Source organism: Haliotis cracherodii, unplaced genomic scaffold (assembly GCF_022045235.1).
Source record: "Haliotis cracherodii isolate W230 unplaced genomic scaffold, xgHalCrac1.p SCAF_2, whole genome shotgun sequence".
In the NCBI taxonomy this organism is placed as follows: domain Eukaryota; kingdom Metazoa; phylum Mollusca; class Gastropoda; order Lepetellida; family Haliotidae; genus Haliotis; species Haliotis cracherodii.
Genome location: NW_027266275.1, coordinates 37,396,559 through 37,418,294, shown reverse-complemented (window position 1 = coordinate 37,418,294; position 21,736 = coordinate 37,396,559). Strand labels below are relative to the sequence as shown.

Below are 21,736 nucleotides of genomic sequence, written 5' to 3'. Positions count from 1 at the left end.
TGCCTACAAAATCATTCCATTGCTGCTTCCACATGTGAACAATACAGGAGTAAAACATGAATCGATACAGATAAGTGAGTATCATGTATCGTATCGTCTGAGAACATCACTGATCAGCGGTAGAAACTAACATTTTTGTTCCACTAGTTCTTATAATCATGATAATGATAACGTAAAGTAAAACCCTTAAAAATGGCAAATTTCTACTTATTATAGCCTACCTAACTATTGGGCAGTTTGGCAAGGACTATAAGACTATTGCTAATTTCTAACGCTGCTGATTCATTGATATATTGGCATTCATGACATTCCTAATACTTTACATGCTTTCAGACTGAATTATACCAAATAAACAACCAGGCAGCATGTTTCTGCAGGCGCCAAAGTGACAAGGTCAAGAAGTATCTCCAACTGAAAGAGCTTACTCCAACAGCCATTCATTCATCTTCATTTGCCACTGTTATGAAAAGGGGCTGCAGAGTTCAAGAGGGGAAGAGAGCCTCGAAGATGATCAAAGAACAGGAAGGCCTTTACCTGCCACCTGCCACCACTAAGGAAAATGTTGATTAAAATTAGAGTGAGTGAGTGAGTGAGTGAGTGAGTGAGTGAGTGAGTGAGTGAGTGAGTGAGTGAGTGAGTGAGTGAGTTGGGTTTTACGCCGCTTTTAACATTATTCCAGTTATATCATGGCGTGTCAGCTTAATGTGGGAGGAAAGCCCGAAGTAATGCAGGTCTCAGAAGTTTACCACTTCGGTAAAACCCACGAGCCAGGGTATGGTGCTGACAAACCTAGAAACATAATAGGTGCAAACCGGGATTCGAACCCATAATCATAGGTTTCTGGCGTGTCCAAGGGACGGGCAGATAGAGTAGCATCAAGTACCATCTTATATCTTTTGGTATAACGGAACAAACCAATGACCTTCCACATTCCGAGCAGACACTGCTCAATCCACTACACCACTAGCGGTGTGGAAAATCAATGTCCGACTTGCCCAGACAAAAACATCATCAGCTTCAGTTGTCGCAGACAATCATGGAAAATGACAGGCTTTGAGTCAATTTTGATACCATTTGTAACAAGTACTAAACATAGCTTTGAAAAAGTTTAAACATTGTGAATACATTTATTATTAATTCAACTGACGGACATGTATTGTTTACTTCTTCTTCTGATTTACTAGCCTACCATTAAGTAGGGGTGACTATTGGTCTGGAAATCACTGTTGCGATATATGTTTTTATATGGATTTAAGAGCTGAATTAAACCTTGGAACTGGAGTTTCCTTTGAACATGAAAACCCTAACAACAAATAATAAGTAAAGTTTGAGATATGACCGATTTGTTTTTTCTTTGCCCTAATAATTTAAGAAAAAGAAACTTCAACATTACCATGTGTAAATTACTACCACTCATGATCAAAAGAAAAACAAATTTGAACAGAATTGCATTTATTTTATTGATATGGTAAATACCATCGAAACTATCAATATTCCTAACTGAAATCAATACTATTGATCAGAAAATGATTTAACAATTGACTTATTGACTATTAGTGCTTACAAATAGCAATATATCAATATTTCAATTTATCATGACACCCCTAACATGAAGCACCTTCATCATGTTCATATATAAGACTTAGCTTTAGCTTCACTTCAGTAATCAGTTTATTCATATATAACTGTAAGGCCACAGGCCCATAGTACAGAATACATGACAATGTGGAAGCGGTTAGGAATGTTACAAGGATTCATTTCTTAATAACATGGCATGATATATAAAGAGAGAGAGATTTTGTATAGCCGTTTTGCTCACATGTGAAATTAAAGAGATAAACTTGTATTTATTTGGATGTACATAGTATTTCTGTTCAATATATTTTTTCCTTAAATTGTCATATTTACAACATACAAGTAGAAAATGAAATTCATCTTCGACAACATTTAAAGAACATTGTTTACATAATCTTAAACATTTGGGTATTTTGTTGTGCCTGCCAACTTCAACCATTAACCTGTGTGAGCTGCATCTAAATTGTGTTAATGATATTCTGCATTTTCTTATATTTACATCAGTTAAATATTTTTCTGCGCATATTTGCATTTTAAAATATCTATAATATTCACATTTGCTAGAAACATCTACAGTAGATCTCCATGTTTGAAAGTACATGTCAAAAAGCGTCTGCCTTATTTTCGATATGAACATGGCATGATTCTCTAAGAAACATTGGTTTTCCCAGATGAAACCATACCCACATTTATACAGTAGACATTTAACATTGTATGCCCAATTTTGATCTCCATTCTTTTCATACAATAGCATCATATTATAACATTTTTTTGGCAATCTACTTACTGGCATTTTTAGTAATTTTAACCAGTATCTTATGATTTTTAAGTAGTGATATATATACAAGGGCATGCGACCACATTCACCATAAACCATTACGTTAGACGTACTATGTTTAACACCAAGAAATCTTTTGCATGCGTATAAATGTACAGATTCAATTTCTTTAGCCTCTGCAAAACCCCATATTTCTGAACCATAGGAAAGAATAGGAGCTATTTTTGTGTCAAAGATTTTGAAAAAAGATTTATAAGCACACTCGCTAAAATGTTCAAACGTTTTGTAAAATGCCCAATAGCATCTTTTTAGCTTGGATTGCTGCATTACATATATGTCGGTTCCATGATAATTTACTTGAAAATATTACACCAAGATATTTATATGAGGTTTCAGTTTGGAGTAATTGTCCGCGAAAGTACCACTTTTCGTTTTTTGACAGCGTATTTCCTTTGCTAAATACAACAATTTTTGTCTTATCTAGATTAGCATTAAGTTTCCACGTATCACAGTACAATTCTAGCTGATTTATCAAAGTTTGTAAACCTTTCACAGTACTCGAGAACATGATTATATCATCTGCAAATAGTAACATAAATATTTTTATAAGTTCAGGATGTAATTGTATACCATCATCATAATTTCTTTTGATTTGGGCTGCAAGCTCATTAATAAAAAAACAGAACAAAAAAGGGCTTAATACACATCCTTGGCGTACACCAGTATGACATATAAAAGAATCTGAATACATGCCGTTTTGTTTAACACATGATTTAACTTCCTTATAAATACCACATAACAATTTACCTATTTTATTACTGACACCATGTGAATTAAATAGATACCATAACTTATCTCTACAGACTGAATCGAATGCTTTCGAAAAATCTACAAATATAGCATACAATTTTCCACGTTTACGTTGAATATACCTATCTATAAGAGCCTGGAGAATAAACATATTATCAGTGGTTGAGTAACCTTGTCGAAAACCTGCTTGCTCTTCCTCAATCTTATCAAGTGCTTCCGACCACAATACCAAGCGTTTATTAATAATGCTAAGAAATATCTTACTGAATATACTGGTAAGTGTAATCCCCCTATAGTTTTCAACATCAGTCACTGAGCCTTTTTTGTGAATTGGAACGATAGTTCCAAGTGTCCAACCTTTTGGAAAGTAAGAGGTATCCATTATTGTATTGAATAATATTTCCAAATACGACAGGGTATTATCAACAGAGTATTTAAAGAATTCTGTTATAAGTTTATCAAATCCCGGGCTTTTCAAGTTTTTCAGATTTTGAATAACAGATTTAATTTCTTCTTTTGAGATTGGGGAATCTAATATTTCCGTTGCAAAATTGGTTTCATCATTATCAAAAGAGTTCAACTGGAAGTTATTTGGGGAATCATCACCGCTGAAAAGATTTTTGAAGTAATTAAACCACTCATGCATTTCGATGTTACTTTTAGTTTCCTTCTTTTTGCTGATGTTTTTCAAGGTCGTCCAAAACTGTTTTGATGAGCTGATACTTTCTTCTAGTTTTTCTCTGCTTCTATCCATGAAATTTTGTTTCTTTTTTCTGCAAGTAGCTTTATACTTATTTTTCTAATCAGTGTACTTAGCAAGTGAGTCTTTATCCTTTAATTTTCTGAAATGGTTTAAAAGTGTGCATCTTTCCTTTTTTAACTACTCACATTCCCAGTCAAACCACTGTTTACTTTCTCTGTTAGGGGTTACTTCCCTTTTCATTACATTCCCTGCATATGTAATAGCTTCTGTAAATAACGACACACTTTCATCAATATTTATTCACTTATAATGATCAACAGCTTCACATCCAACATGTCCACCCTGTTTGATAATCATTCTTTATTCATACACATTTTAGAACAAAGTAAAACTATGAGCGATTTTAGTGTATTATCAAAATCAACTAGCATAGGCAGCAATGCTGACAATAAATAAGTCTTACACGATGTCTATGACTACAAAGGTCTTAAATATGCATACATCTGCATCAGCATGTGATCAGGGTGCAAATTAAGTAATATGGATATGTTTTTTCCCCCATGGCTCCAAACCATCTAATGCTGAATAGACAAATCTTTCTTCCTTTACATCATGTCAATAGATGTGTACAGGATTACAGACAGGATTACAGGCAGGATCAGCATCGTTGTCTAAGCTGACAATGATTGAGCTTACTTCAAAGTGAGAGAACATCCGGTCTGATTTAGACAGCTACTTTTAAATAGTAAATTGGTTGTTGGGACCCTAATTTTAATCCAGTGTAAAAAGTCCACTTTGCCAGTGCTTTGCAGATTAAGTTTGAGTAAAAATAATTAATAAAGGAACTGAGCGGACCGTAGAAAAAGGCATGCTTTCACAAAAATCTGAATTCCACTGTATTTAATGAGACTCGTGAGTCTAAAAACACAAACGGGAGTGGAGCTTACTGCCTCAGTCACTGTTACTATTGTACTGTATGTATTTGCGAACATTTGATGTCGGAATGTAAAAGCAGAGCACCTTATAGCTATGATTTCACAGCTAGCGAAATCTAACTAACAACGGACCCTGAGGATCTGAGGGGGAAACCTAGCCTGCTAATCCTATTAATTGTAAAACGGATGTCTGACCAACATGGTGTGCCTAACCCTAGAAATGATGAAGGGTGCTTAATCAGAAAGGGGATCCAAGGCTTCCTAGTCATCAAAGGATTAATAGAAAATATGTTGGTTGATTAATCACTGTTATCTTGCCCAGCAGATATGTCAAAAGTGAGTGTTTACATGTCTAGGTTTACTAAAACAAAAGAAATACACTCATATCATGGTGTGAAGTGCTGATTTAAAAACAACATACTTTGTTCAAAGGGTTAACTGATAATACGTTGATTGATTGCGCATTGTCATCTATCACTCAATGGATTTTTTAGGAACCGTGGACGTTATGAAAATAGTTGTCATGTCTGGCTTTCTCAGCCGACCCTTGAGACATGACACCTATGTGAAACACCTGAAACAACCGGAGTGATCAGTTGAGAAACAAACATGGGTTATAATATCCCGAAACCATATATATCTTTTAAAATATTTGATTGTTACAGAGACACGTGACATCAAATAAGTTTCCTTGTACAGCTGCAGACGAGAGGGATATTGTTCCTTAGTGTGGATATTCACGGATACATTCCTCGAACAAGGAAGCTGCCTAAAATTATACACATAAATTTGGTAGGTTGTAATTATGGTATTTGCATTTTGTTTTCATTCATTTGCTGTAGCATTGAACCGATTTGTTCTTGTTCCTCTACGTCTAGGTTGGGAAATTCTTCAATGTGCGATAGACATTGTTTTCACAGGTCTTTTCCTTTGTAAGCTTGTATATATTACCGTCAATTTGTAAAATGTGATTCTCTCAGGCAATTTATAAAATGTGTAAATATTTCAGTCATTTTGATTGAAAAATCTGTCCAGATTGACTAAAATTGATTAAGACAATCAAAAGGGCCTAAAAACATCACAACAGATTATTATGCAGGATTAGAAGCCAAACAACATAGAAATGTACTTTTCAACGTAACATTTTTAGTCTCTTGGTGATGACATTAAACATCAAAATGTTTGGAATTCGTTATCATAATAATATAGATAGAAATGTTTTTCAGTCAATTTGTAAAATAACTCAATATTTAGGCGTTTAAAAAATTTGAAAATGTTACACATTTTGACAGTAAAAAAATATACACACAAAAAGCAATGCTCAGGTGAAATATTTACTTTGTGCTTCAAGTCAAAATAGTGTAAACGAAAAACAAACAAAAAACCCCTGAAAAATGCTGCCAACTATCATTTTCAAGGCTCTTTCAGTTGGGTTATTAGTCTTAGTCTGTCAATTTTATCTTGAATCCAGCATACTATATATTTGTCATAAGACCTAAAAGCAGTATGACCAGCACACATTTTCCAACAAGATTTGCTCTTTACCCCCACCCCACCCCCCCAAGAAAAAAAAATTAAATATGTCAGGAGTTCTTTAAGGACTTTGGCACATATTGTCATAAATCACTGTCACTGAGATAAATCTCACTTTAACATTCTTGGTACATTTTTTTGTGTACTTTGATTAACAAGTATATCATTTTGTACTAATTCAAGGCTTTTCAAGAGGAACCTTAAATTTCAAGGCCATTACAAGCCTGTACAAACCCTAGTCACTTTGATGTCTAAAGCCATATTGTGATGCACTTCACTGTCGCAGTTGTCATGGTTGTAGTAGATTTATCTATATCATTATGCCAAATAATATGTAAAGTGCAGCGAAAGACTTGCATGATGTCTGTCCGTTATTATTTCAGAATAAGTGTGTTTGTTTACAAACAAGAGAAAAGTCTGGTCATCCACGATGTGGTCACTGATGCAGAAACTTCTCTCACGGAATACAATAAGCTGAGCAGAGATGAGTAAGCTCGGGGCTTATCGGCTATTGTTTACAAACAATACTTCAGAGCAGTCATTGTACTGTCCCTTTAAAGACAGATTTGGGGGTAACCTACTCTAAGGCAACCATCAGCTGAATACATACATGGGATGAGGTGAATTCGAAGACACCGCCAACTCGTAAACACGATTGGCAGTGAACTTGTTGACAAATTTGAATTTTGTCTAGGAGTTGGGAGTGTCTACGAATTCTCCATAGTTATAAATTAGTTTAGTTACGAATTCACCAGCAGCCGCAACAACATTGGCCAATTTGGGATGGGCTTGGGCCCAAAGTTTGGGGTTAATGCTACTTCTAATCATAGTCATCGTACTCCAGATTTATCAATGAATATATAGTCAAGTATGATCATAGTTCGTAGATAAATGTTTATTTGTTATGTTCATCATAAAAAAAATCCTTTCACCGTCTTAGGGAAGTTAGTCCATACGTTGAATACCAGCATAACTTACGTGGGCACATGACTGCTGTAGGTTGTAAAGTCACATTGAGAGTGGGATCTAATTTAAGTAATTATGAAGGGAGTTTACTGAAATTGAATGTACACATTGTCGAAATAAAACATAACATGTGTCAATATACCAACCGAGTTGTCTACCTAATGTTCACACTCCAAAATGCTGTATGCATGTGCTACACGAGTCTATCTTCTCTGCCATGTTGTTTTCATTGCTCGTGTTAACCGGAAGCGGAAGTTTATTGCATGTATCATGGGTAGTGATATACATCCTTTTTTTCATTTTTAATTCATTATTCAAAAGTAAATAAATCCTTTAGTGTCAGATTGAATATTAATTAAAAAACATACTTATATAGGTACAACAATTTCATTTCTAAATAAGAACACCCTGATGACGTAAGAGACACCCCCAGTCCTTTTGCAGTGGTGACCTTGTTGGAAGCTTGCAAGATCAGGTATGGAACGTTTAATATATGGGATGTTAATGCGAATACATTTAGTTTTTATTGAATGTACTGTGTGTGCATCAGTTTTTCATCAACTCTCAACTCGTGGAAAACAATGATTGTGCCCAGATATTTGGAGACCGTAAAATTGTCAGGTCGGGAACATGGCAATGGCGAGAAAAAGCAAGCATTGCGTTGTTCGATAGGCTGATAACCAATAGGCATGTTCCTGCATTCGTGACATTTTTGCCTTTAAAGGATATTGGTATGTTCAGGAGACTGAAAGTAGAATGAGTGGTTAGTGCTCGTGTCATTTTTACGTTATGATTTGTCCTTCCTGGTGAAATGATCATCCGAACCCTGCTGTTCCATGTTTGATCAGAGTCCATCCACAGGAACTCGATGATAGCGTGTAGCCTATAGCAGAATATATTCATATAATATATTCTAAAATTTTTTTACAACCCTCTTTCTTCATATATACGATAGAGGGGTGTGATTTATTTTTCTACGTGAATATATTATGCTATACACGCGATCATCCAGTTCCTGTGTGTCCATGTTGGCCTAGGCCTACAGCTGACACTGCTCGGCCGGTTTGCGCGTGTCAATAGATATTTAACGTTGACTTCTAAAATGATTTCTTTGTGTGTCCGTGGGATGTTTCTTATAATAGGATACGCTGATTCTAATAAAACTACATTTATTGTAATATGAGAAAGTTGCATGTCCTCAAAAATGACATTGGGAAAGCCGACATGCTTTCAAAGGGAGGTCACTCCAGCCTACCCATTCAGACATGTGAAACTGAGGATCTCAATGATTCCCGATTGTAAATTATGTTATTTTTAATCTTAAGTCTGTTTATATATATGCCTGTACGTTTGTAAGGTCACATTTTAAAAAGAATTCAACATGGATTCATTAACTAAATGGCTATTCCAACAAATGCAATCTCATTAAAATCAGATCTTGGTTCTCGCTACCGCTAAACAAAGATCTGAGGACATCCCATTACGGGTCATTACGTGTTAAAGTTTTCGAGGTTGTATGATTGGAAATCACATTAGCATCCCACTTTCATAATCTGGTAAGCGACTCTCTGATTGGTCGGGTGAAAGGTCGTTCTGACGTTCTGACGGGTATGCCCTCAGATCTTTGTTTAGCAGTAGCGAGAACTGAGGTCTGATTTTAATGAGATTGCAACAAACGTTATTTTCAAACGTAATTTCTACTTTCTGAAGATGTGCAAAATTAGAAGAGAGACTACAATTTTCTACATATTTTTAGTTTTGAAGCCAATGATCTTTTTCACTACTGTGAACATTGAAATAAAAAAATGACCTTTTCTGTGAAATCTTAACATACTTAGGATATAAATTTATTCATTTTACCCATTTATTTCAAGTTAATATGTTTAGCGAACTCAGAAATGTTATCAAGATAGTCCAGTTATGATACTACCAGGCCTCAAATTTGCAACTAAAATGGTGGCCAATGCGACCTAAATTTCAATTTGTCTTCTGTCTAAAATTTAGATGTAGCCAAATCACTACAACTAAGTTCTATTGCTTCACATATGTAGACACAAACATAAATAACAGTTGTTCTTGGAAAACACGTCTCACAAATAATTCTTCCTAAAGTCTACAATGACCGGAAATACTTAAATATTAATGCATTATCAGCATTAGAAATTGGCACTATAGTTAAGGTGTCATAAGGACTACTAGAAATTTGTCATTTTTAAGGGTTTTGCCACATGTTATCATTATAAGGACTAGTAGACAAACAGTGTTAGTTTCTACCGCTGGCATTTAGTATTTTATTTTAGTTGACAATTTCTTTGTATAAATAAGGATAGTCCTATATAATCTAGTAACACAAATTGCATCATTGTTTCAGTCACAAGTAACAAAGTTGGGTACAGTTTCCACTAATATACAATTCCAAGACTAGTGCTATGACTTGTACATATTATAATAGTTATTTGATAGAAGATCATTTCAAATTCTTTTGGCTACAGTACCTACAATATTGGCTTGACTTCTTGATTTTACTACTGGCTACCTGGAAGAAAATACTTGTAGCCATATGGCTGCTAGGTAAACATTTAAACATTGAGGTCTGGATACGGTGATCTTGATGTATGAGTTTGTCTTGGTTTGGTGCGTCAAATTCATGGTTTTGTAAAGTTTTGAACTGTGACCGTTACAGTAAATATCGCTAGTGCTGAATTCTACTATGACACAAGTGCTGAAATCTACTATGACACAAGTGCTGAAATCTACTATGGCATAAATAAACCTTCATAACCATAAGTTCTATTGGCCCGTATTTTGAGTTTTCAATGTTTGAAGTGCTGTGTAATGATGGGTTGCATTCACTATGTTCATAGTGCTGATGTCAATGGGGATTCCTGGTAAGAAAATTGGTGCTTGTAAGAGGCAACTAAATAAATAGGGGTGGTCAGGCTTGATGACTAGGTTCATTGTATGTAATGATATTCCAATATTCAGCAACCCATGCTTTGCTGTAAGAGGTGACTAACAGGATCTGGTGGTCAGGCTTGCTGAAATGGTTGATGCATGTCATCGTATCCCAACTGCATAGATCAATGCCCATGATATTAATCACTAGATTGTCTGGTCCAGACTCGATTATTTACAGACCACCGTCCTACTTGGAATATTGCTTAGTGCAGAGTTAAACAACAAACAAAAAATACGTTTTGTGAATAATTGAAGTGTTTGATCAAGAATACAGTTTTGTAGACCTCCGTCATCATGGTCAAATGCCTGGAATATTGTGGATTCTGGCATGAAAAACAAACAAACAGTGCTAATGTCATTAACACAGAGTTTCAGATAAGCTGCATATCCCCCAAAACTATTCAAAACCCAATTACTTTCAATTATCTTGCGGTCAGAAATGTATGCATTAAATGGCAAACGCAATTGTTTGAAAACAGCATGCGTAAATACCCAATAAAGTTTTTTCAGCGTGCGTACAGCAGAGTTAATTTCCGAAACACAATTACTAGCTAATTTACTTTCCGGGCCAAGCCTTTACTTAGGACAGTTATATACTTCTAAAACATTATTTCATTTTTTTTTTAAATCTCAAAATGCTTACTCATTTTGGGAAACACCCAATAGAGTGATGAATAGATGAGTGAAAATGTATTACTTACCAAATGGAAAATGTAATAATAAAAATGCTATTACTAATAACCCAATTAAAATAGAAACCCTAGAGAAAAAACTCAAATGCTCAAAAAGATATCTGCAGCTCTGTGAACCTGATGAATGTTGGCTTGTTCGAATTTGATTCACTTTCCACAAAAATCTTTCTTCTGGGAATGAGAAGAAGCAGTTGTTTTGATGTGATTGAAAGGCGAACATCCTGTTCTAATCCTTGACAAAGACTTTAAGTAGTAATTCAATTCTTTTAATGCGTAATTCAGGGATTTGTCCCGACCTGCTCGAAGGCCATTTTCTTCAGCCTCAAGTCTGAAAAAGTCCCACAGTGGAATTAATAATTTGCCAGGTCATGCTACTACAGTAGTAACAAATGTTATTGTTTTGCAGAGGTGACTTGCATTTCACAGACTTTCAGAATAATTCCAATTTTGAACAATTTTTTTTTTTTTCCAATGTTTGTCTGCTCTTAGCCAAGGGTACATAGTTTGGAATCCTGGATCAACCCCTGCAGTTGTACCGGTAATGCTTACAAGTTGCAAACTTGAATGAGAAAAATACATCATTTGTATTTGAAATAAAAATAGCTGGCAATATATTTGTGATCTATTGCAGATTACAGTAATGGCTCCTCCAGGATATTCTGACCTTGGAAAATCAGCAAGGGATCTCTTCTCTAAAGGCTTTAGTAAGTACTTCAGTAAGGTATATGATATCTTGATGTGAGGCAGCAAATGTGTATCTTATTGTCACTTCAGAAACTAAACCTGAAATCAGCATCGACTTTTAGTTTTGACATTTTGCAACCAATTTCTATGAATTCTGCATAGAGTTCTGTAATCTTTTAAGCTAGTTTATAATAGTATTTCATTGGTAGTTGTTAATATTATTTCGTATGCATGTGGATATGGTACTTATTGTATGCATGTCTGTTCAGACTATGGGTTCTGGAAGCTGGAGGCCAAGACCAAGACCGACAGTGGTGTCCAGTTCACAACCAGTGGCAGCTCCAGTAGTGACACAGGCAAAGTTAGTGGCAGTTTAGAGACCAAGTACAAGTGGAATGAGTATGGTGAGTTTGTGTTCAGCAATCCTGATATCTTTGTGTTTTAAAGAAGTGTTTGATTACGTAGATGTTTATTCTGTGTCATGATTCATGTGACATTACAGTTTATTTGTAAACTATTGTGAAAAACAGTAGTGGAAATATTTCAAGATAAATGTTCTTTCAGGTCTGACATTCACTGAGAAATGGGACACAGACAATGTACTGAAGACTGAGATTACGATAGAAGACCAGATAGCTCAGGGTTTGAAGCTTGCGTTTGACACATCCTTTGCTCCACAAACAGGGTAAGAATTTCAGCCTTTATCATATCTTTATGCCTTGGACTGCCCTATGTACTTTCCAGGCTTCCAAAGGTCTCCAGTGCCTCTTGCTTGCCGTAAGCCAACTAAAATATTGGTGACTTGTACCACGACAAACTGAAGTATAAACTGAAGTATGGTTTGTTAGTTACCAGTGAACCCATTCATGCTGCGGTCACCAGATTGGCCCTTTTTCATTCAGTACGATTGATCACAAGCTGGTGACAATTAACTGTATGGATAAATAAGGATTTTGTATAGTTTGTGTCCTTTGACATGTTTTCATTTAATGCCAGGTCTGGCAGGTAACACTATTGACAGTGACAAATGGCACTGCTGTAGAACATTTTACCATTGGCCTTGTGAAATATTGATAATTCACATGCACGACTGAAATTTAGGGAATACAAGTTTGTTTGTTTTTTCATATTATTTTTATGTTAAAAAATAGTTACATATTTACAGGCCAAAGAAGTTAGGAATGCTACAGGGAAAAATAAATACAAGGTTAAAGCTTCTGATAATTATCCCCCGCCCAACAAAATTGGCGGGGGATATAGAAACGGGCTCCTTCCATCACGTTTCGTTTCCGGAGCATAACGCAGAGAAACCGTTCAATATTTTTTTATGAAACTTTGCAGGTCTGTCAAGTACATGCTGAACTGGTGCCTTTTGCTAATTAGAAATTTTAGACGTTTTTATTTTTTACGTTTCCATGGCAACAAGATGGACTTAGGTTCCAAACTCTTCTTTTTTTTACAATTTCCATGACAAGTTCCACCTCGGTTAAAAAAGATTAGGATTTGTTTAGATTTAATTATGTCATAAATTCTGCAACAGGGGCTGGGGATATAGCCACGTTAGTGGCAAACTCTTGTCACAGTTTGTTACCTGCTTGACCCTGACAAGTGAACCCGTGAATGTTGACTCAGATCTTGAGATGTTGCCTCAACAAATACTGTTTGTAGCTTTACCATGTTAACAGGTACTATCAAGCATTGAGTGTCTGACTTGTAAACACTATAAAATATTTAACATTCCTGTCACATTTTACAAATTAAAAACATATTTTTTTTTTGGGGGGGGGGGGGGGGGGGTGTGGACCCCTTCCACCGGTTGAAATATTTACAAAACAAAAAAGTTTTGAATCATGTTATTTTTTCACTTCAACTACCTACCACCAGCCAACAAGTTTTTTGAGAGAGAAAAATCTTTAAGGCTTACAAAAATAAAAGGCAATTGTTTTTGAAAATATTGTGGCTATTTTAAGTCATTTCTATAAACAATGTTTTGGCAACAAGTTCATGGTCCAAGGTCTTTGACTCAAATGTTCCTGTATGATTTTGATGTTAAATTTTTTATGATTTTTTCTATGGTGTTTCAGGAAGAAGAGTGGCAAAATAAAGACTGGCTACAAGATGGACTACCTGAATTTAAACTGTGATGTAGACTTTGACTTTGCTGGTCCTGCCATTCATGGAGCTGCTGTGCTAGGGTATGTTGTGAATCCTGTTGATACCTTCACACTCTGGAATGGCGACTGTCCATCAGATGGGTTTTAATTGGCCCCAGCACTTCATTGCTTTTCACACTGTTTCATGAGGGACGACTTTATTTGGTCTGGTGATCGGACTGGGGTCACTTGGTTGACCTCATGTCATCAAACCCCTGTGGCGTGGGATGTTGCTCATAATATTAGCCACTGGTTAGTCTCGACCAGACTTAATTATTATCAGGTTGCCATAGCTGGAATACTGCTGACTGCGGCATAAAATAATACAAACCATTATGCAAATCATGCAGTCGTCCAAAATCTGCACATTGAAAGCTGTGTTAACGAACCGGATGTCTATTTCGTTACACAATTTTAATTGGACTATGCATAGACTCGTAAGTTCAGCCAAAATGTAACTCCGGAATTCCAGCCTAGTTCAGCAAGGGTGGAAATTGTTTTTTTTATATTCGTTTAAAGCCCTTGCCTCGGGAAGATGCAAATTTCTTGACTCATTGTACTAAGATTGACTAATATGTTCATGATATATGGGTTTCATTTTAATTGTGTTAAAGACACTGTTTGATATTGAAGCTATTTGCATTAATGTCAACATTTATGTTTTGAACTTTAGCTACCAAGGATGGCTTGCTGGATACCAAATGTCCTTTGACACTGCCAAGTCTAAACTGACTAAGAGCAACTTTGCTGTTGGCTACTCAGCTGGAGACTTCACCCTTCATACAAACATGTAGGTCTTGTTTTAGTTATGATCAAAATGTTATTCGCATGATTATGATGTATCTTATTGTGACGTTGTCACGAGTAACACACTATTACCATGATTACATTCACTCTCTCCCAAGTATATCTTTGACATGTTTGAGAACATCAAATTCCCCAAAAATATGATCCAGTTCCTTAGTTCAATCACTTTTAAAAGTTTCTTGTTTAATTACTAAAGTTACTTAATTCATTCAACTACTGCAGTTTGTGTTGTCAACCAGCTAACAAGGCTGACTTAAACAGGACAGATGTTTACATGGTTTAACATGCTAATTAGTGCAAATGCTATATATATTAAAATATTGGTTCACTTGCATGTATATCTGTGGAATTATGTATATTTTTCTCCCTTTTAGCAATGATGGCCAGGAATTTGCCGGGTCCATATACCAGCGTGTGAATAGTGACCTCGAAACTGGTGTTAATCTGTCCTGGACATCGGGAACCAATGCCACAAGATTTGCTCTTGGAGCTAAATATACTCTTGACAAGAACTCATCTCTTAATGTAAGCATTTTCAAAAGTGTATTGAGGTTCTTGTATATCAGGGTGTATTACTCAAGAGTTACTGTCAGTTTTGTCTAGATGCTTGTTTCCGACTGGTCATCAATTTGTACTATAGTTAACCTTGTTTATTTATATTAAGTCATTAACAATTGATAATTGGTCATTTGATTCCTTGGCTTAATGGTGCAGTTTTGTGGTTAGAGTGTGTACTCAGTTTGCTTTGATTCTCTACAAGGCTGCCACTTATAAGTGTACAAAGTGTAAAGTTCCTTGGTTACCATGCTACCATGCTGTGACGTAGTACTGCTGATTGTGCATAAAAACTGTATTTACATACTCCCATGATTAGGTCAACTTCAGATTTTTTGTTTGTTTGTTTGTTTGTTGAATGCCGCACTACACATTATGCCAGGTATTTTATGACTAACATCTCATTGCAAGAAGTCTGTCCTTGACCACTGTTTAAGATTTGCATTTTTCTTGAATAATTTATGAATAATTCCCATATCGATCATTTGCTGCTAACTTGAATGATTCATGAATGTTATTTGTTTCAGGCTAAAGTAAATAATTCCAGTCAGATTGGTCTAGGCTACTCTCAGAAACTTAGGGATGGTGAGTTTGTTTTTTGTTACATCAGTCTGAAATACTTTTTAACATGTAAGGTTTTGATATAGTGTCATAGAAATAAAATCTGAAAGGATCTAATGTGAAACAGGGCTCCAGATAAACTGTATTTGCATAAAATAAGCAAACTAAATTGCCATTACGCCTCTTGAGTTCATTGCATACAAATGTGCATAAAGAATTTCAGACACTCAAGTGTGTGAGACGACATAATATACCCAATGTAGCCTTTTTTAGCTTAGGTGGTTGTATTTCTATATATACAAGACATATGCATCTATGTTTACTGATCGAATGCTGACATACATGCTTTATACTGGAGTGAATAATACACAAAAGCGCTTTGTCTTAGACATGTTTAATGCTGTTGTGAGATTGTGGGACATGTGGTACACATGAACAAATACATTAAGAAAGCGTTTGAACCAGTATTGTTTTGAAAAAAGGTCCAGTGATTGGTTTAATAATGCTACATAAACTGGACCAAAGGGATATTATTCATGTGAAGAAAGGTCTCATGAGCCCTCAAAATGAATATCATTTCATTTGAAATCATGAACTTGTTTTGCCTGTTGAAAAGATCCTTCTGTTTTTGGTTACGTGTTACTAAAGGCCAAGGCATTCACTATTTGACCTCTTTTTTTTTTCCAGGTGTGAAGCTGACCATTTCCTCTTTAATAGAAGGCAAGAACTTCAATGCTGGAGGCCACAAACTCGGTCTTGGCCTTGACCTCGAGGCATAGCATCTCCACCCAGACTGCCTTGTATAGAAGAAAGCTCTTCTTGCACCTTACACCAGAGACAATTGAGCTAATTCGTTTGTGGAGCATGTTCCGTCGCCATCAGCTTTTCCAAGTATTTCTAGGATTATGGATCTTGACCAGAACACTTGTTTTGAATCTCCCAGTTTTCTGTCAGAAAGATTGTTCGTGTGAGACTAAACGAAGTGCGAATAGTCAGTACACTTGGTCTGTAGTTAGTTGATGTTTGTGAATATTATATATCATGAATAAAACATGCAGTAAGTCTCGAACTACTCCCACTACCAGACTTTATTTCCCTTAAATGCTGTGTCCATAGAAAACAACCTGGGATATATTGTGAAAATTCATGTATACAAGAATAAAAGATTTATTATATACACTCCAATGCTCTTGTTATATTGCTTGAATACAAAAAGCAGACATCTGACATATGATTGGGAATAAGAATCTGTGGACCATAATTTGGGGCTGGCTACAGTAAGCAAAGGGCGGCAGGATAGCCTAGTTGTTAAAGTATTCACTTGTCACACCGACGGCTTGGGTTCGATTCCCCACATGGTTACAATGTGTGAAGCCAATTCTGGTGTCCCCTGCCATGATATTGCTAGAATAATGCTAAATGCGGCAGTAATCCATTATCACTCGCTACAGTAAGCAGAAAACAGTATTTAAGGTCTCTTGTTCTAATGAGGATTATAACTGAATATGTGTCTTTGTTTTGGTTAATACATCACTAGCCAAGATTCAAGCTTAATGATAGTAAACAAACCAGTGATAATGAGCTCGACCGTTTGCCGCCTGAGCAGGTTATCATCCAAGTTGCACATCCAGACAAGACAATTTTTAGTTGACTCTTGTGACAAGCATAGGTTGTTTGAGACCCAGAATCTCCATGCAGAAACACCTAAACCCTTCTGTGTCACAAGTGAGGAGGGGGGTGGGGGCAAGGGGAAAGTTTGGGTATTTGGCTTTGAAGCGGGTATAAGAGATTTATTCCCCAGCTGTGAATTGTATTACCCTCAAAGGTTACACAGTATTTTATCACGATGACGTGAACCAATCAGATTTCATCATTCTGACATGGATGTATAAACTTATATATGAGGATGTACTGATACAGGTGGTTGTACCAAATAGTTTCCATACCCTAACTATTATCTGTAATACTTTGTACATCAAAGGAAATTCTGTCAAACTCAAAATGTCAAATGTGAAAGTCAGGCTTGTGTGAGCCCTGTGCTGTTACTGTTGTTCGGGAGATCAGTGGCACATAATGATTATATTGCATGTTTCATTTTCATCATTGTGCCATGTGTGATTAAAGTGCTTTGAGAAGTGAAGCAAACAAATGAAAATTGTGTTTGCTGCTCTATTCACAGTATGAGAACTGACGATTTGGATGTACACTTTCAGTTGATTGCTGTAAATTCCGTGAAGATGCGGGCAGAATAGGTCTCAACAACCCACGTTTGCTGTAAAAAGCACTATTCCTGTTGTAAGAGGCGACTAACAGCATCGGGTGGTCAGGCTTGCTGACTTGGTTGATGCATTTCATCGTATTCAAATTGCGTAGGTCGATGCTCATGATGTCAATGACTGGATTGTCTGACTCGATTATTTAGAGATCGCTGTGATGTAGCTGGGCTATTGCTGTGTGCGGCGTAAGCAACAAACAAACAAAGCTGTATTTCACACAGTGAATGTGTATAGTAAGCAGTAAGTGATTTGAGTGGATGTTGAGTTTAAGATGCAAGTTATGTTGAAATTTTATCACGAAATCCTGTGAAAAAATAAATAAAGTGACCAATCAAACCAGTGGTTGGTAGTATGAGGACCTATCCACACTGTCAGTGTAGGATAACACCCAGCCGGTTTAACTTGCACATTTTAACGAGGGCGACACTTGCCGATTTGACAAACAATGGCCTGGCTGCTTACTTCAAGAACCGTAAGCTGAGAACAAGGCCGGCAGAAATAGGAGCCGAAGATACCACCGGTAACTACCCCCAGCGTCCTTGAGCCCCAGACTACCAGATGCTACCACCCCATCTGTGGACCCTGGCGACGGATAGTAGCTTGGGAGATGGCCTGAGCCTTGGACCTGACATTGAATATGTATCAGGCGCAAAACATTCCAGTTTCCTTCCTTCAAACATTTATCTTGTAATATTGAAGGTTTTGCGATAAGATCAGTGATTCTGAATTTATGGAATATATAAAAACGAAACAACATGCCTAGTCGAAACTTTCATTGACAAATAAATGGCCATACTTCAGCTCTCTGATTATGATATGTATATCGCTAAAGGTCTTAGGCGAGCCGGAATATTGGAGTGCGGCGTTGAACAACAAACAATTTACACTCGTATCCACAATCCACGTTATCATGGTAAACAGCGGCTAGGTACTTCTGTGGGCTAGCACTAATAAACGGCATTAAGTCGACTTGTACAAGCAGCCACACACGCTCTATAAGTGCTCATCCAATGTTCAGTTGTAGTATGAATGAGCAATCGCCTACACACATCATGCAGCCGTTCATTAATATTCTGTAGTGCGTGAACATCTAGTGTAAACGGGGCAAGGCGCCGCGATTCGCTCTGCAGAGTTGCGTTCCTTGGGTACGCCAGAAACCTATGATTGTGGGTTCGAATCCCGGTTCGCCCCGATTATGTTTCTAAGTTTGTCAGCATCATACCCGTACTCGTGGGTTTCACCGAAGTGGTAAACGTCCGAGACCTGCATCACTTCGGGCTTCCCTCCCACATTAAGCGGACACGCCGTGCTATAACTGGAATACTGTCAAAAGCGGCGTTAAACCCAACTCACTCACTCTAGTGTATACGCGGTACGTCAGAGCAAGGCACTGGACTGAAGTGCGCCACATTGTGACAGATGACTTAAACAAAGGCGAATGTCACATGAAGCACAACAGCATCATATATAAAACTAAACAAAGATCAGAGTCCGAAAGGAAGAGGCGACATAAATATAGTGTTGCATATGACTCGGTTCCAGCTGTCATGACTGACATCAATCAAGCCAAAGGAAGGAACTACCGAGATGGACAGTGACAGTAACTGTGTGCAGAAAGGTGCAAGGGAAGCAACTCAGTTTTCACAACCCGCCTTGTGTTCCTCAAAGAATATATGCCCAGACAAACGTCAGGATTGTTCAATCAAAAGGGAAGGCACTCTTGGAATTTGTTCTCAGGACGAATAAATACGATGTAATCTAGATGTTCAATAGAGATTCTTATACGATCATGTTGTCATACTGATTTTACGAAACGAGTGTCAGAATTCTTGAATTTCCCGATCGTGGTACGGATTAACCAATGGAATTGCAAGATCCGTCATAGATACTGTTTCCATGTCTTACTGCGAAAGGTTACCAATACATTCACCAGTACTCCAAACGGTGTGCGACGTTGTTCCCATGTAAAGTCTATAAAATGGCAACCTTTCTGTCGCATTTCACAAAAAGTGCCACCCGGAAGATAGACAATGTTTTCTCTCTCTCTTTTACCCACCCCCTACTTTCATAACAATTGAAGAGTTTAGTTACATGACTATATATATTTCGTCCTCAGATTACAGGTATAAAAGGCCTTAATAATGCAAGTAAATTGTTCCCACAAGTAAACAGTACTGTTGTGCAGAGCAACACAATCTAGCCATCAACGGGCACCTGTATTTTTTACAAACGTTTGGAACATAGAAAACATTTTGTCAGGGAAGAGCAAAATCTGAAAATGTTTAATTCCTAAATGTTTCCTTGCAAACATGAAATCTAAAACTGAATTGCAAAATGCACCAGTTCATCACTTGACTTAAGTTTATTTTATGCACAGTTTCACAATTAATATTTAGCAGCTTACGAGTTTAACCGTCGGAAATGAACCCTTAATTCGTTTGAACATAAATTTTGTCCGACGTGATGCCTTGGAAAGAAAGCGCAAATTATGTTTAAAATAACTCTCTGAACAGCAAAGATGATATGAAATGAAATTAAAGAGGTTTACATAAATATGAAGCGGTTATTCATTTCAGGAAAGATAACTCTATCCATGAACCTTCAATAGTCACTGAAGTATACTTACAATCTCTTCAGGAACGTCGCTGCGCCAATCTTACAGGTTCTGTCCTGAGCAATCTCCCGGGTTTTGACTTTTAATGTTTCTTGAAAATGACATCACACTCACCTGTTGTAAATGTTGGCTGTGTTTAGGGTAAACAGAGGAATAATCACTTCCCACAGACTGGTTGAGGCCTGTTTATTTCTGTATGAACAATGCCCTGGTGTGATGAGCGCCCTGAGAGCGGAAGGTCCAGGGTTCTATCCCCGACCGCGTCATACCAAAAGGCATAAAAAGATGGTACTTGTTGTTACCCTGTCTGGCGCTCGGCATTAAGGGGCTAAAACAAGGACTGGTCGGCTCGGAGACAGTATACTGTGTCTGAGTGGGGTATTCATGTTAAACTGCAGCATGGTATCTCAGTGTCCTAGCACTATAAATCGGCATCAGTCCGGACTAGTACAAGCAGCCACACACACATGCATGCACGTCACTATATAAGTGCAATAATCTTGGACGCGACGTTAAACCCCATTTCACCCCACCTAGTATCACTATCATGTGTCATATTGTCATGTCTAATGAGGGAGTGGTCGGTCAGCACAGTGGTCCATTTTGAAAGGGGCCAAAACACGAGAGTTGCAAGGATCTGTTATTCATGGATTCAGATTTATCTGCGCTCGCCCGTTTCCTATAAACCTATAAACATCAGGTTTGCGAGTCCGAGTTTGTGGTTGCCTCTGAAATCAAGCTCTAGCTGTCTGATATAAATCTGCATTAAAATTGAACCAGAATCTAACGTGTGGGAAGCGCAAAGTCTTTAGCGAAGACTTCGGGTTGATGCTTCCTGAGATAAATAATATATGTTTAAAAAATATTCTGCATATCTTGTTTACCTTTGTCGGCGTAGGGCATGCTGCAGACGTAGTATTGTCATTATTACGTATTTCTTTACACTGAATATATATAAGATCTTAGACTCACTCTTAAGTAATGGTTTAATGCCGCTGTGAATAGTATTTCAGTAATGTCTCCGCGTGTCTGCTCAGTGTGGGAGGAAAGCCCGAAGTGATGCAGATCCAACATGTTTACCACTCTGGTGAAACCCACGAGAAAGCGGGTTGGCTGTTACCAAACCCAGAAACAAA

The 21,736-nt window shown here is 37.0% G+C and overlaps 2 protein-coding genes across 3 annotated transcripts in view; one reads left to right on the top strand and one right to left on the bottom strand.

Moving 5' to 3' along the window:
* The window catches only part of LOC139468061 (sphingomyelin synthase-related protein 1-like), a 30,248-nt gene extending 22,712 nt beyond the window's left edge, over positions 1–7,536 (bottom strand). Inside the window, exon 1 of one of the 2 annotated variants that reach the window (XM_071249764.1) lies at positions 7,447–7,536. Coding sequence is in view for 1 of the 2 variants with exons in the window: in XM_071249763.1 (XP_071105864.1) it covers positions 7,459–7,490 (32 nt within the window). In the remaining variant the exon portion in view is untranslated. The remainder of the gene's footprint in view (positions 1–7,446) is intronic. The other variant, XM_071249763.1, reaches the window with a different exon arrangement.
* A 163-nt stretch (positions 7,537–7,699) lies between these two features.
* LOC139468060 (non-selective voltage-gated ion channel VDAC2-like) lies at positions 7,700–16,889 on the top strand. Its single transcript, XM_071249762.1, has 9 exons — positions 7,700–7,775; positions 11,582–11,654; positions 11,904–12,038; positions 12,199–12,319; positions 13,719–13,829; positions 14,461–14,577; positions 14,969–15,119; positions 15,677–15,734; positions 16,398–16,889. The coding sequence occupies exons 2-9, from the start codon at positions 11,591–11,593 to the stop codon at positions 16,487–16,489; spliced, it is 849 nt and encodes a 282-aa protein (XP_071105863.1). The 5' UTR covers positions 7,700–7,775; positions 11,582–11,590; the 3' UTR covers positions 16,490–16,889.
* Positions 16,890–21,736: the final 4,847 nt, after the last annotated feature.